Here is a 15,670-nt window from a genome sequence, read left to right on the forward strand (position 1 = left end):
AATTTGTAGATTAAAATGGCTAAAAATTACTAATATATGCAACAATATAGGTATACTTAATGATAAGATGTTATTATGCCTGAAAGTTACGGACACTTTGGCCATTTCCTTTAAGAAAACAAATGAAATGATTCTTGTCGTTATCACGATGTTTGATTAGAATTGGACGTTTGCACGGGAAAGATGCTTTCAGCGTTTCCACTTAAATATTTTTTCCATGTACATGTCAAAGTGCTGCACTTCACTCAGTACCATTTTTCTCCCCAAGCTACACTCCTCGGAATCAATCATTTGTCATTTAGAAGTAGTTGTTAGGGAAAGGAACCCAAATGATATATTACACGGTCCCAAAGATATTATACGCTGTTAGTATATGAGCTGTGGACGAAACAGTCCACGAACAAACGACAACATATCCAAAGTAGCATCTTTGCCCCCGATGTTCAGTATCTCGGCTTTCAAATACCAAAAGTTCAAAGTATAAAAACTGCTTGGTTGCATCAAAATTAGCTAAAATATAACGCATTGTGCTCAATTGATTAGATTTCTTATGTGGAAAATATTCAATCGAGTTCACGAGTGCTCATATTTTCTAGATTTAATTCAGAAATTAATAACATTATTCTTTCAATAATAAGCAGCGTACTTATCAACAGCGAGACGTCTGGATTAGTTTTTGTGCCTAAGAAAAACTTGTATCTCTCTCTATTGTACTAGATATCTTCTCTTCATCACACATTCTATTTCTAAAACTTATATCACGGTATATTTTTAGAGGCATGGAATGTGTTTATGCATACAACAAATAAACAGCAAGCATATGTGACAACATAGCTTTTTTTAGGAGTATTCATCCAAGATTTATCAATTTACCGATTGGTAGTGAACCGATCTAAAATTTTCTATCTAGCGTGCAGACTAGTCCTACCACGAAGTGAAGATTGCGCATACAAAGACAGATAGACCTAAAGATGCATGATAATTTTCAATATAAGTTTATTATCCATATATATACATGAGATAATCTAACCAATGATAACTCGAGCTATCTCCTTCAAGTTGAAGTTCTACAAAATAGCAAACAAATTATGCATCTCATCCAAAACGATCTTTAAATTACTACTCCCTCCGTCTGAAATATAAGGCACTGAAAGGTTCAAAATTTATACCCAAATATAAGGCATCCTAGTCTATTTTGGAAAATAATTATTCCCAATCAACCATAAAATTAGAAAAATGACAACCAAACAAGGTATTAAATAGGAGTACATACGTCATTTCTTCATCTCCTTAATCTGTCATAAAAATATTAGAATGCCCTACATTACATGACGGAGTACCTCCAATCAATTTCGCAAGTCAAGATCCAATAATGTCACTGTTGTTCTGCGCGAGATGTTCCAGGGGCAGTGCAGCAAGGGCTCACTAAAGGAGACATTTATGCACGTGGTTAGTTAATATGAAGGGCCAACATGCTCGATCTAATCACCATAATTATATAAACCATGCTATATATGTAGCCTAACCTACATTAGACTGAGAATGAAAACATACACATGATAGTACAAAGCAAAAAGGGAGGTATGTATTGAGTCTCTAACTGATTGAAAGACATGATGAAAGTATACACTACATCGTCACCACCGAGATCATACCTAAGACGATGAACGACTGACTCTATACTCCACCATAGCTCGACCGTGGAGGAAGTCCACGGCAGCTAGAAGTTCTTACCGATCACCAAAATAGAAGTTAAGTTGTTAATTTAGACATGTAGAAGTTCTTACCGATATTTTGAGGGAACCGAACCGTTTTTTCTTCACTGGTTCAACTCCTTGGGCCCTGTTGGATGGGACAAGAGCTGCAGGCCTTTTAGGGTTCAAGTTTTTTCCCCTAAACTACAACCATTTTTTAATTATAAGGTGTATTGCAAGTTTGCAACCATTCAAATTAGGCTTTCAATCTCTTCCCTCGATATGTCTGAACAAGTCCAAATTAGATATATTCTTCAGAATACTTATCTTTGGTGTAAAGTCTCAAATATAAAGGTTGGCAATGAGAATATACATGTCATGCAAATTATTAAAGATGCCTTTTCCTAAGATATGGCATGTGTGCGTGAGTGCGCACAGTGCATTTGTCCATATATACTTTGTAATTACTTGCATTGTCTATTTAACTGTTGTCCACAGCTAGCTTCAAGCGCTCGGGTGATCCAAAAGGTGAGGTGAGATGGCGGCAATGGCGTTGGATGGTTTCACACACCGGACGTTGGAAGTGAACGGCATCAAGATCCACATCGCCGAGGCCGGGGATGGCTCGGCCGGCACCGTCCTCTTCCTGCACGGTTTCATGGAGCTCTGGTGCTCATGGCACCACCAGCTCACGTCCCTCTCCCGGCGCGGCTACCGTTGCCTGGCCCCGGACCTCCGCGGGTACGGTGGCTCCTCTGCCCCGGCCTCCCCGGCCTCCTACACCGCCTTCCACCTCGTCGGCGACGTCGTCGGCCTCCTCGATGCCCTCTCCCTCCCGCAGGTGTTCGTGGTGGGCCAAGGCTGGGGCGCCCTGCTAGCGTGGCACCTCTGCACGTTCCGGCCGGAGCGGGTGCGCGCGCTCGTGGCCATGAGCGTCGCCTTCATGCCGCGCAACCCCGCCGTGAGGCCGCTCGACGGGTTCCGGCGGATTTACGGCGACGGCTACTATCTCGTCCGGATGCAGGAGCCGGGCCACATGGAGGCGGAGTTCGCGAGCATGAACGCCAGATTCATCTTCAAGAGGCTCTTGACGACCCGCGACACCGGCGCGACCTCTCTGTCCAAAGAATGGTGGGGCTCGCCGGAGGAGGAGATCGCGCTACCGCCGTGGCTTTCCGAGGAGTACATCGACCACCTCGCCGCCAAGTTCGACGAGACGGGGTTCTCCGGCGCTATGAACTTCTACCGTTGCCTGGATCTGTAAGAACTCTAAACATACCTAATAACTTGTGTTTCGGTGATTATATATCTCTGCTTAATTAGCTTCAATTAATTATGTTCTTGTGCAGGAACTGGGAGCTGATGGCGCCATGGACGGCGGCCAAGGTGGCGGTGCCGACCAAGTTCGTGGCCGGGGAGACGGCGATGGCCCACAAAAACAAGGCGGCGCAAGAGTACATCCTCAACGGCGGGCTCAAGGGCGACGTGCCTGGGCTGGAGGAGGTGGCGGTGGTCGCCGGCGGCGGGCACTACCTCCATCTGGAGAAGGCGGAGGAGGTCACCGAGCATATTTACGACTTCATCAAAAAGTTCTGAATGCGCATGCCAGCGGCCTGTAGGTGAATAACAGGGGTTCTGATGTTTCATTTGGTGTGCTGTGCTGGTGTGTTTTGATTGGTACATGAACATCAAGCCAGGCCATACTCTATACATCTCTTCTCAGCGTATTGCACTCTGCGAAACCAAAACAAGAGAGAAGATATAAGCATCACTCAGCGTATTGCAGCCTGCGATGCCAGCGCCAATAAAATTGGAAGCGGAGCTTGAACGTTCACCGATGCCTGTTGAATAAATAAACTATGAGAAGTACAACTTCGAGTCGCAATTCGCTTGATCTTTCTGCTGATGCAGGCCGCACGCTCGTGATTTTATATTGCCTGTGTGTTGGGTCCCGCAAGCGAACCTTCACGCTGCTGCATTTGAGGCTGATGCCACATTGTGGAGGGCCTAAGGAAGACTGTTGAAGTATATACATTCTTCTGAACAATAATTTAGTTAAATCCACATTTCCCAAAAAAATAGATAGCAACTCCATAAGGAGGTACCGTATGGCTTTCTTTTTCCACCTATTTTGTGGCTTTTCTCCATGGATTATTCAATACGCATGGTCCACTGTGATCATAGAAGATCTGCTCAATTTGTTTCTCACTTTGAAAGCACCCATGGAATTGATCGATCTGTTGAATGCTACGACGGAAAAGTATTGCCAGCAGCACTACACATGTTGAATTTTATTGTAGCTTGCATTTCAGTACAATTGGTTCCTTAACATGTCAAGGTTATTGCTATGACATACCGCTTACTATTACTAGATTCAGATATGGCGTGTTAATACTGAAATGCGTTGAAATGCCATCTGTACAGGTGTGCTGCTCCACCGTATGACTTCTGTTGCAGCCCCCTTCAATTTGAAAGGGGTATGAAAAGTAGAAACTATGCGTCATGTCGTGTGACAGTAGTGAGCACGTAATGCAGAACAGATGTTACAAGTACAGGAGTAGAATTGTAGAAAGCAATGGATCGTACCCATGAGTCAAGATACAAAAGATAAAGAAAGCTTATTCACACTTTCCGGAGCATTGAAATTAAAGAGAGCACAACACATTGCGAAATACCCCCTCCGTCCCTATAAATGTCGGTCGGGAAGCGTGTTTGCGAGGCAAATATGAGGAAGTACCAGATAGATGCTGATGTATATATATCAAAAGGAGAGCCCGGACCCTTTCAGTTTCTCTTCAATGACACGGTCTAACTTTTCCGCCATCTCCTCACTCATGTGGTTCGCCCAGTCCCCTACATTACCTTTCCTAAAAAACACAGAGTTCTCCACATAAATCTTGTTGCCATGGTCAACACCTCCCGTCTGGTTAACCTGCAGGCTAGTAAGGTTTTCGAAGCTGCAGAGCTTCACTACCTCCTGGGCAACACCAGCGCTTTCCTCCTCCGCGGTGAGTGGGACGCCTAGGAACTTGGCGAGCTGCCGAACAACCTGCTCTGGCTGTGACTTGATCTCTTCGTACTTCAGGAACAGAACCTCATCCTGCCTTGCGAGGCTCTCCTTCCAGTACTCGAGGCAGTGATCCCAGAAGGGGCCAGAAGGAGAGAACCCTTCGCAGAACATGTCGAAAGCTTTCTCCAGCTCTATACTGGAACCCTTGACAATTTTGTTCTCGAAGTGCCACCTTGACACGAAGGCGTCTTTGGGCTCCCGGCACAGGTACACGATCCGGCAGCCGGTCGAGCTTGTCTCTGACGGGAGCATCGACAACGGCAGGTGTGTGGAGAGAAGCCTAGGGGAAGGGAGTGTTTCGAGGTAGGTGTGGTCTCTGCCGGCGTCAGGGATTTCTATGAACGGCACCAGGTACTGAGGGTTGCTGGTGAGGAGAGGGTGGTCGCTGAAGCTGTAGCGGGAGCGGTTGGTGATGGTGAAGGCGAGGGCTTTCAACCAGGTGGTGCCGCACTTGGGCTGCGTAGCGAGGATGATGTCGTCGCTGCGGGGCTTGAAGGTGTCCTGGAGTAGCATGATCTTGCCGACCAGGTGCGGTCTGCACCAGTAGTTCTTGTATAGAACCATTGGCTGTGACCACCCTTCCCTTGTTGGCAGTGTGCGGATGAGATCTTCCAAGTTTCTGGATGAAACATCTTCAGGCGGCGGACCATTGGTGGCAGTCTCTGCTTCACTCTTTGATGGAATGCATGCCATGGTTGTTGGGGGAGAAATCAAGCTTACTACAAGCTCTTGCTCGATGAATTCTATGTGGGTGAAGGCAGTTGCATGAGCTGCCATTACGCGGATACGTTTGGTGATATTATATAGCAACAGATGGAACTGCTGGATTGTGCATAATTATATATGTTGTTGCGGCAGGAACTTTTTATCGGTTCCACTTGACAACGAAACGGTTCCGGTCTTTGTCCCTATGCTTGATTAGCTAGATTTGGACGTTTGCAGTTGAAAGATTCTTTCCCTGTGATACCCTAGGAAACTGTATAGCGGTAACAAATGTGCCGTATAGATGCCATGTAATAAGTAAGTTTAGCATACATGGTAGAAAATTAAATGAGAGAGAGAGCAAAGCTGTTTCCGGCACACGATACGATGGTCAACACGAGTTATGTTTAATAGACGACAAGTAACAACGAAATCGCCAGCTACAGATGGATCACCGCACAAACGACAATGTCCTAAGAAGGTACTCGTAGCATCTTTGCGCCTCCAAATTCAGCATCTCATTCTACTTCTTCATAACCATAGCTCCCTGTTCTTGTTTTTACAGATTTTAGCCCTCCACTAGTGAAGTCAAGTATACAGTTCTTGGGTATGGTGTTGGATTTCACCGGCGGTTACTTAAGAGAACGTAAGAAACGTAGCCCAGCAGACCATAATTATAATTTACGTAATTGTAGGTTTTATGGATGAAGTCCAATTCATATAAAAACAGTCCAAGTCCAAATCGCGGTTAAAATATCCAAAACATGATGAAAATCAGCCAACCGGTATAAACGCCTCTGAATTTGAGTGAAGAAATCTCTACATCACCGGTTGAACCTGTGGACAGTAAACGTCGGTGCAATGTCAGATTGCTTTGGTGATATGCACAGAAGCTCCAGAAGATTTTGGGCAAAATAACCTTCAACATCGTTTGAACCGATGATGCAAATAAAGCGTCGGTGCATTAGTACCTCAATATGCTCGAAAGGATTTTGGAATTGTAGATGGCTGGCTCGACAAAGTCTTCAGCACCGGTTGAACCGACACCCATCAGTGCATCGCGTCGGTGCAATAATATCAGCAGAAGGGGACGTGGGAATTCAACGGCTAGCATGCAGGCTTAGTGTGACCGGTTAAACTATGGTGGTGACCGGTTTAACTGACACTTTAGACTTTTTGGTAGAAAAGCAAGTAACAGCTATGAATAGATCTCTAGGCTATATAAGAAGTTTTCCGGTCATTTGAAATTGCTGGAGTCTAGGAGAAGCACGTAGACACAGAAGAAGACCTCCGAGCCATCTATAGAGCTAATTGATTATGTTCATAGGTTTTAGCACATGCTTTGAAGTGTTAGTGCTAGATTAGGCCTAGAGAGTGAGAGAGCGAGGTGTTGCTGCGTTGTGCATGGTTCTAGAATGAACCATCACTATAATCGTGCCGATCCCTTTGAGTCTTGGTGGCTCACCGGCAAGTCATCGACCCTCCGGCTTGGTGTGTAGCAGTGACGACAGCTTTGTGCGGGGAACGAGGAGACCCCTCCTTCGTGGGAAGCTCCGTAGTGAAGGCGGCATCAAGATGTTCGGGAAAGTTGGTGTGAGACTTAGTGGCCTAGCCTTTGTGGCAAGTCACGAGTATCTCGAAAGGGATTTGGTGACCGGAAAGCAATACTCTTTGTGCGTGCTTCAACAACGTGGACTAGCGGTGGCTTAGTGCCTATCGATACCACAGGATAAATCATCGTATCAAGAGTTTGCTTCCCCATCATCTTTTTACATTTTCACATTTTTCTTGCAACTTATGCGCCTTTACTTTTTTACTTTTTTAAGTGTAATATCTTGCTAGGATTGGATTGCTAGGATTGGCTATAGGTAGTAAAACTTATTTTGGATGAGAGTTTTATGTTAGATGAACCATAGTTGCACATCTAGATATCATGTTATATTTTATATTTTGTGCAAATTAGTTGAAACCATTGATTAAGATTTTATGTTTGCCTAATTCACCCCTCCCCTCCCTCCCCGTCTTGGGCTACGAGCACGTTCCTTTCAGAAAACCACAATAAAAATGATTCCATTTTTTATATTCTGGTTTCTTAAAAATCTATCACCGGAAATCTATTTCTACTGGCAATTTTCAGTTACGGTACGCCTTCTTTATCTCTTAAGAAACCCGCCACTAGAAATCAAGAGTAGTCCTGAAAAACCGTTTCTACAGTGGTGCCACACTCTTGTAGCGATGAGTGCAACGGCGTGTGGGGCCGGCGGCTGTGCTTGTGTTGTTGTGTTTCACCGAGTACACAATACACTACGGACCATCCAAAGAAAAGTTACCAGCCGCGCGGTTCTCGCAGCCGATTAGTTAGTTCACCGGCAGGAATCTTGAGCGAGCAAACGTCTTGTATTCCAGGCACAGTTGTTTGGCACTACCCATGAGTTCGACGAGATGCGGACGCTGGCACTTCGAAAGATGCTTCCTGTTGGTTATTTTGTCGTTCGTACGAACATTTTCAAAAGGATATCTCTGGCTGCTACCCTGTAAAGAAATAAATTCCGTGCGCTGGTTCATTCAGTATCACTGGCCGACAATGCCGTTGCTCTCGCTCTGCGAACGACTTCAGGTTGGGCATATATTACTAGCACACCGTTCACGTCACGGCCAATTTCCTTGAACAAAATCATGTTTTTCTTCACATAATGAAGGCATGGTGAAATCTGAATATCTGAACCAAAAGGATTCAAAACATCAACAGCCGGTCCGGCCAAATCAACAAGAGTAACTGCCTAGAGCAAGCAAACCAGGTGAGTGGTCAGCTCATGTGGCTTTGAACATGAGTATCTAGGTCAGAAGGGAGTTTGAACAGGGTAAAAAAGGACGAGATAGAGAATTACTAATCTACAAGGTACAGGAGAATAAAGAACAAAATAACAACGACAAATCATGTCTTTATCCTACTCCACATAATAAAAGCTCCTAGAAGAGGCCCTCCAAGCATATCTCCTGAGTGCAGAGCAGATATTTCCTGTAAAAACTCTACTCTGCTGTGTCTTCTCATGTGACGTATATTCGACGACCTTGTGGACCTGATTTGGATGGAGGTCATGGATGATGTTCATCCTCATGAGAAGAGGTCGTGTTTCCATGAGCTGATTGAGTTGGGTGGCTGTATTTCCTGAAGACCCGTTCTTGGTTTTCCCTCCACCACTCTTCAGCCTGATTCTCCGCGAATCTCCTCTTGCTGTAAGGACAGCCAGGTTTCAATAGACAGTAAAATTTAGGTGTTAATTCAAAATCCAAGAGTGCTTTATTCCACTGAAGGGGGAAAATAAAGGTACCTGAATCGGACCCGCTTGAATACTTTGGTGCCATCTTTCAGCTGGATAAGTGTCACATAGACGCCAGGTTCAAACTGCTCAATTAGTTGCACTTCTCCGTGGGTACCATGCTTCGGGGCAAAATCACCGTGGGCCTTTGCGCTGTTTTCCATGAAGCGATGGGATGGGGAATCACTAGTGATGGAAATGGCAGAGCCACTAGCAGGTCTGCCATCCTGGGACATTGTCAAGTAACCTACACCTCCTGACTTATGACTGGCCAAATCATATCTTGCGCTTCCGCCACTAGACAGGTGAAGATGATCACGTTCCATTGTATTCACGATCTCTGACGGATGGCTTGATTGTTCCTTCAGGAGTGAATGCGTCTGAACTTGCAAAGCTTTTATGCTGTCGACAGCATCACTGGGCAGTTTATCCACAATACCCTTGAGCTGCACAAGAGTGGTAGATTAAGATGTATGTACACAGTAACATAAAACAGTTGATAGATTTATTCATCAAACGTGGATGATAAGTTACCTTTGCATCCAATTACTAAAAAAAGGTGATTCCATGAATGGAAACACTATCTTTCAGGTCAGAGCATATTATCTAAATCCATAATATCAAGGATATGAAACACAAGCTCATGAAAATAAATGGAAATCTTAACAGTACCTCATTGTCTAGAAATTTAACAAACTCCACGGCAGCGTTACGTTTGGTGGATTCTTCAGCAACCATAGAGGCAACTGATTTAGCTTTTTTATCTGATTTCTGAAGCTGCTCATGTTGGGCTTCACACTTTTGTTTCAAATCATCAACCTGTGTTGAAAACACAATACTTAAAGAAAGCATCTTACCATGATAAAGTAGAAAGTAAAATACAGCACCATGGTTACCTGAGATTGCAACTTCAGAAGTTCTTGATTCAGCAACTCATTTGACTTCTGCAAGTGATCAAAATCAACTTTAGAGCTCTGCGGAATAGCAGCAGCAGGAGGTGATTTTGTTTTCTTTGTGTATGGAGATGGAGATGGAGGTGCTAAAGAAAATGCTGGCATTGCAGGCGACATAGCTAGCGCTGGTGACATTCCCATGGGTTGAAGCGCACCAAATTGGGCAGCAAAGCCAAGCTGTAGCATAGCCGAAGCTTGAGATGCCTTCATGATCGACTCTGCAGCTTTCGCATCACTCTTAGCTGATTTTACCTCCATATACTTGACTGGTTCCGCTGACGGTGTTGCTACAAGCTTGGAAGGCCTTATTTCTGGCTTTTCTCTGCTATCAATAGAGCGACGAGTAGGAGCATTTCTTTTGCTGACATTGTTGCTGTTGGTATCTGCATTCTTCAGTTTGAGGAAACATGAATCGCATACACGATGTGGCTTGCCAGGAGTTGGTGCCAGAGCAGCCTTGAGCACTTTTCTTGAACTACAAGCATGACAGTGTACTAGCCCACAGTTGTAGCAATTATGTCGCTTTCTTGTGAAACCAAATGCTTGCCTACAACCTGTGCAAACTGACTGATCTGCACCTGACACCCACTTATGTATGCAAATACATGTTGTGAAGTTTGAACCACATGATATACTTTTGACATGCCGATCTTTAAGTGCTTCAACGATGGTTGGTGTCTTTTTGTCATTGACATCACCATGACCAAGTCTTCCATTGGCCCCCATGCCCCATGTGTATACTTCACTTCTTGACGTTAGAACTGCAACATGGAAAGCTCCACACGAGATCTCCTCAACCAACTCATTACCTAGTTTATCTTTGACTAAACAAGGCTGTTTACCATCAGATTTTGGATTTCCGAGCTGACCATTGTCAGCACTACCCATGGTATACACATGACCAGATGTAGCAAGGGCAACAGTCATGTTTTGTCCACAGGCCAGCTGATGAAAATTGTGCTCAAGAAGAGCTTGAACACAGGTAGGAATCAGCCGAGCTTCTTTGTCACCATGTCCAAGACGATTCTTATCCCCGTCACCCCAGGTATACAGCTTCTTAGACACCACATTCATGCCTGTCTGAACAGTAGCCTCCACGATTGCTGCAGAATGCCAGACTCCACATGCAACTTTGACCGTTTTAAATCCATTCAAGGCTTCTACTTCTTTTGGGTATGCAACACTTTCACGGTTTCCATGCCCAAGAACTCCAAATGTTCCATCACCAAATGTGTGAAGTTTTCCACTCGATGTGATCAGAGCTGAATGCCACGAGCCACATGCAACAGATAATACTTGAAGCCCCTCTAAGGGCCCCGAGACACGTTTTGGAAGCCAATGGCTAGCTCCAGTGTCATATCCAAGCAATCCAGCATGGTATGAACCATCCCCCCAATTAAACAAATCACCGGAAGCAGATATAGCACAGGTATGGAATTCTCCACATGAAATAAAATCAACTATGGTCACAGATATTGACTCAACAAGCTTGGGACGACTTATATCTGCATCAGTTCCATGACCAAGGCGCCCACCAACTTCCTCACCCCATGTAAACACCTCCCCTTGTCTGGTAGTAAGAGCAACATGCCTTGAACCACATACTATCTGATTAACATCTAAGACAACATCTGATTCTAAAGGTTTGGGAATCAAAACATCTACTTTTGAGCATGATGAGCTTGTGTTTCCATCTGAAGGGGCCACATCAGTCCATACTTCGCCCCATACATAAACATCACCAAGGGACTCTATGTCATCTGTTCCTGAACCCTGACTGGAAGAACTAGGGGCACTGGAAATACTAAGTCGAGTACTATCTGCACCGCTTGTCCTTATCATATTTGCACGATCAGATCCAGCATCTGATCTTCTTAAGCTAAAAGAATCGGTTTTGCAGTAACCAGCAGTGTGAAAACTACGCGAAATACTTGAAGCAATATCTAGTGTTGAATCATATGAATGACTATCCTGATAATATGATACTTCCTGGAAAGAAAAAAAAAGCCATATTAGATCACAAGGTACCACATTTCATAATCAAAGAGAATTGCAAATCGCCAGCTAATAAGAATGGGGTTAGCATTGATAGCTACAGGGTTGAAACTTGAAAGTGAAAGGTGATGCTCATTCTTCACAGGAAAATGCATGGAATAAACATAGAGGTGGCTATCAATATTGAAATTTTGTCCTTCAAACATGCAAGTACTTCATTTTCAGTAAAAATCATCTCCAAGTGTAACTACGGGTAACACATTACATGAACATCAAGTGCATCTTTCATATAGCATAAAAAGATCAAAAATTGACATAGCAAAATTAAACCATGAGTCAAACTGCTTACAAAAGAAACAGTAATTTTTCTGACAAACTCACATCGGAAAACGATACTCTATCCTTGTGCTCATCAACAGAACTTTTACGGCATGAACTTATTAACCCCTCGAGTGATGAAAACCACACTTCAACTTCAGCTTGATCCTTGCAAACCTACAGAATAGAAGAAACTCATGCTACATTTGTTATCTTTATACCATAAAATCTTAGTTTTAAGCTATCAATAAATCCAAATGCAAAGCATTTGCACCAATCAATGCTTAGAAGCTCACAAAATTATCTTTACCAGATCAAGGGAACGTTGCCCGTTCTTGTATATGAGGGAAAATGACAGATAGTCTTTCTCAGGGCGTAAAAACCTCCTAAAAACAGCCTGATCAAGAGTTAAACATATTAGGCCCATGGTATAACTGAGATTTAAATGTTCATGCCCTGAAGGAAAACGTAAGCTAAATTTTGATATAATGACTATTGCACTTTACAAGCTCTTCTCTAACCATATCTGCCGTTGTTAAGGCTATATATATGCTAGCAAGCAAAATCTTGACATTTAACTCAGATAATAGTAAACATACAGTTCTCTGTCCAGGAATAACTTTAGAGACAGAAGAGAGTCGGAGAAACTTCTCCCTTTTGTGAGAGTACCAAATTAATGTTGTTTCGTCCTGTAACAAGAAATGTGAAACAAGGAGTATCAAACAACAGCATCCCCATGTCAGGCAATTGGCACATGCATATGACTGTATATATAATCCCTCAAACATATTGGTAATCAGATTTTACAGATACAAAGCTCAAAAATGTGAACGCCAATGTCTGCTTGTGAAGGTTATTAATATCTATATTGAAAGAAACATATACATTGAAAATAACAGAATAAGCACTTTACTCATCCGTGAACAGCATAAATAATATTATAGCATCCATATTAATATATAGCACATCGTTGCTTTTAGTTTAGCTTTTCCTACTTATGCTAGTTTCCCTTGACCTTGTTTCACTTCAGAAGGTCTCAGATAATTCAGTCTAAGAATAAGTTGTGCCCTACAAGACAAACAAAAACATTTCAAGATCAAAGGAATGTGCTTATGAACTTACACTAGAAAGTCTGAAAGTACGGATCTTGGGTTTCCCTTTCCGGCTATACTTGATAAGCTTGCTACCTTTCTTTAGAGTAATAAGGGCCTTCAGAAAAATGAAACATAAATGTAGTATCACAGAAGTTTTGACACATATGCAATTAATAATAAAGTGAAATGAAGTATCGTATTTATGCCTATAGCCGCACATTTTCATCTGGTGTCATCTAAACAGTTACAAGTCAACATCCTATTTTCAGCTCTTTTCATCCACAACTGCAACAAAAAAGACAAAAAAATGTAAAACTTGAGATGTCAGTATCAATGCATCACATGAACATATTCTTCACTTTTCAGAAACAGAAGTTGGCATCGAATGATTGGGCAATTAAAAAAAGAGAAAAAAATTACCAAAAAAGCGCAAGATAAAATGTAAAGATGGAAAAATATTGTAATTCCCTGAACTATGGATTGGGTCATAAGAACCCCACCAAACTTTTGTGCTGACAATCTAGCGTTTGCAATAGCATTAACGCCCAAACATTCACCATTACGACATTAGGCACTCGTGGCGTGATAAGTAATAGACTCGCAACTAATCCCTCTTAACATGGCAAAAAATGGTGGAGCATCGGAGGGACATGTCTCAGGCTCACAGATTGGATTATGTGGTATCGTTCACTCATACCCATTTTGAGGTTTAGAGCCTAAGAGCTCTTGTATTTCTTGGCTCTATATATCCACCAGTGGATATAAAAGGCCGGTTTCAACCATTATCTAAAAAAACCTATTACAAAAATCAAATTTTTAAATTTAATTGTTGTTAGCTTGACGGACTGCAAATCCGAAATGTATGTGATTTAGGAAATAAATAGCACGAAAAACTTTAATCTAGACCCAATCAGGGTACCAGCCACAAATTTTCCTGTTGAGATGAACAAAAGAAAGAAGAGGGAATGGAGGATCAACCTTTATAACATTACCAAATCCAAGTTGGGAACGATTTCCAATCCTTTCGACCTTGCGGGCAAACAAAAGCGTTCAGAGGGTCAGCGACAGCGTCGGATGCATCAGCGAGGAGATTAGGCGTCGGGTGGCAGCGCATTCAACGGAGGCGGCAATGGCTGGACGTGAATGCTGCGTCGTCCGTCCCTTAGACGACGATGGATGCCGGATGCCGCCCCCGACGCGCGGCGGAGATAGGCCGCGGGCGCGATGGTTTTCCGCGTGACGGCAGTATGCTGCGGCGGAAAACGATTGGCTAAGGACGAGCCTGGACGGCGCAGGCAAACCGGGGTGAAATGTCGAATCAATCGGAGGCTCACCGATCAGATGTCCGGCCGGGCATCCGCTGGGGAAGAGATGTCGTCCGGTGGCCGTGTGGAGGAGGGGACGATCTCTCTGATGGAGACGAGAATAGCGGCTGGTTTCTTGGGCGGAGGAGCGAGAGGCAGACGGAGAACGCAAGGAGAGGGAGGGAAAGAGAGATACCGACACCCCCCACCCAGTGCGAGTGTCGCGACACGGGAGGAAGGGGAACGGAGTGTATTTTTCCGGGGAAAAAATTGACGAAAATGGAGCGGTCAGTGCCGGGCGCGTTAACGCAATGGTCCTACGTGGACTGCTTTTGACACCGTGGTGGCCAGCCCGATCGGCGCTCGCGGAGCCGACGGGGTCGCCGCCTTCCACCGAGCGGCCGACCGAAGCCGGACGATTTCTCTCGCTTGATCCCCGTGGAGGCGGGGCGCTCGGGAGCACGGCGGCCTCGGACACGGGCGCGTGGAGGAGCTAGCTTCCCCTGCTCCAGATTGCAGGATCCCCGTCTTGTGAGGCCCCTTTCTCCGGCGGGATGACAGGCGGCGGCCGCGGACCGAGCTGCGAGCTTGCCGGCATCTTGCCGGTCGCGGCCCTCATAGTGGCAGTGTGGCACTCCCTCCCGGGCGCTGCTTGCCTCATGTTATGGCGACTGTCCAAGCGAGTTGCGCACCACCGATTTCGATGGGGGGCACGAGCTCCGCCGGCCGTGCGACATGAGAAATTTCAATATTTGACATTCAATTTGAACGTCCTACTATTTTTAACATCCGATTCGACCGACTTTCAAAATTTGACACCAAACTCACGAATTTCTTCAATCCAAGAGTTTCTCTCCATTTTCTATCTTTTCCTTTCCTTTTCTTATTTTTTATGATCTGAAGGGACAAGTTTGCCCCTATGCTTATCCTCGTATCAAACTGGACGCTCTTGTCTTGCCGTCCGCTTCTGGCTGCTGCCTTTCCGACGCCGTCGCGATTGCTTTGAGCCGTCGAGCTTCTCTTTGCCGCCACCAGCTCTTGTTGTCGCGGTGATGTCGCAGGCATCATTCTCGGCGGCCACACTAGAGGGACCAACATGGCTAGGGTTAGGTGAGAACGAGCACAGCTTGTTCTTGCGCCACCTCCGCAGCCGCTTGATGTTGCGCTGGTGCTTGACGAGGTAACCAATTTGCTCTTGATCATTTGCCTCAATTGCAAGG

At 44.6% G+C, this 15,670-nt stretch overlaps 3 protein-coding genes across 7 annotated transcripts; 1 reads left to right on the forward strand and 2 right to left on the reverse strand.

Annotated features, from left to right (window-relative positions):
- Nucleotides 1-2,211: 2,211 nt before the first annotated feature.
- Nucleotides 2,212-3,579, forward strand: LOC112894984 (epoxide hydrolase A-like). Its single transcript, XM_025962839.1, has 2 exons — nt 2,212-2,954; nt 3,044-3,579. Exons 1-2 carry the CDS (start codon nt 2,233-2,235, stop codon nt 3,288-3,290), a joined length of 969 nt encoding a protein of 322 aa, XP_025818624.1. The 5' UTR covers nt 2,212-2,232; the 3' UTR covers nt 3,291-3,579.
- A 744-nt stretch (nt 3,580-4,323) lies between these two features.
- Nucleotides 4,324-5,510, reverse strand: LOC112895360 (cytosolic sulfotransferase 12-like). Its single transcript, XM_025963314.1, has one exon. The coding sequence runs from the start codon at nt 5,455-5,457 to the stop codon at nt 4,456-4,458; it is 1,002 nt and encodes a 333-aa protein (XP_025819099.1). The 5' UTR covers nt 5,458-5,510; the 3' UTR covers nt 4,324-4,455.
- A 2,676-nt stretch (nt 5,511-8,186) lies between these two features.
- LOC112895174 (PH, RCC1 and FYVE domains-containing protein 1-like) lies at nt 8,187-15,107 on the reverse strand. Of its 5 annotated transcripts, none has more exons than XM_025963080.1 (11): nt 14,481-15,096; nt 14,139-14,396; nt 13,365-13,431; nt 13,175-13,261; nt 12,652-12,741; nt 12,363-12,449; nt 12,116-12,229; nt 9,683-11,728; nt 9,459-9,605; nt 8,799-9,232; nt 8,187-8,701 (listed from the first exon to the last, which is right to left on the reverse strand). In XM_025963080.1, the coding sequence occupies exons 3-11, from the start codon at nt 13,380-13,382 to the stop codon at nt 8,563-8,565; spliced, it is 3,162 nt and encodes a 1,053-aa protein (XP_025818865.1). In that variant the 5' UTR covers nt 13,383-13,431; nt 14,139-14,396; nt 14,481-15,096; the 3' UTR covers nt 8,187-8,562. The 5 variants fall into 5 exon arrangements, with proteins under 5 accessions (XP_025818865.1, XP_025818863.1, XP_025818862.1 ...); XM_025963078.1 differs by having other exon boundaries at nt 14,125-14,396; XM_025963077.1 differs by having other exon boundaries at nt 13,175-13,431.
- Nucleotides 15,108-15,670: the final 563 nt, after the last annotated feature.

This window comes from Panicum hallii, chromosome 5 (assembly GCF_002211085.1).
Source record: "Panicum hallii strain FIL2 chromosome 5, PHallii_v3.1, whole genome shotgun sequence".
NCBI lineage: Eukaryota > Viridiplantae > Streptophyta > Magnoliopsida > Poales > Poaceae > Panicum > Panicum hallii.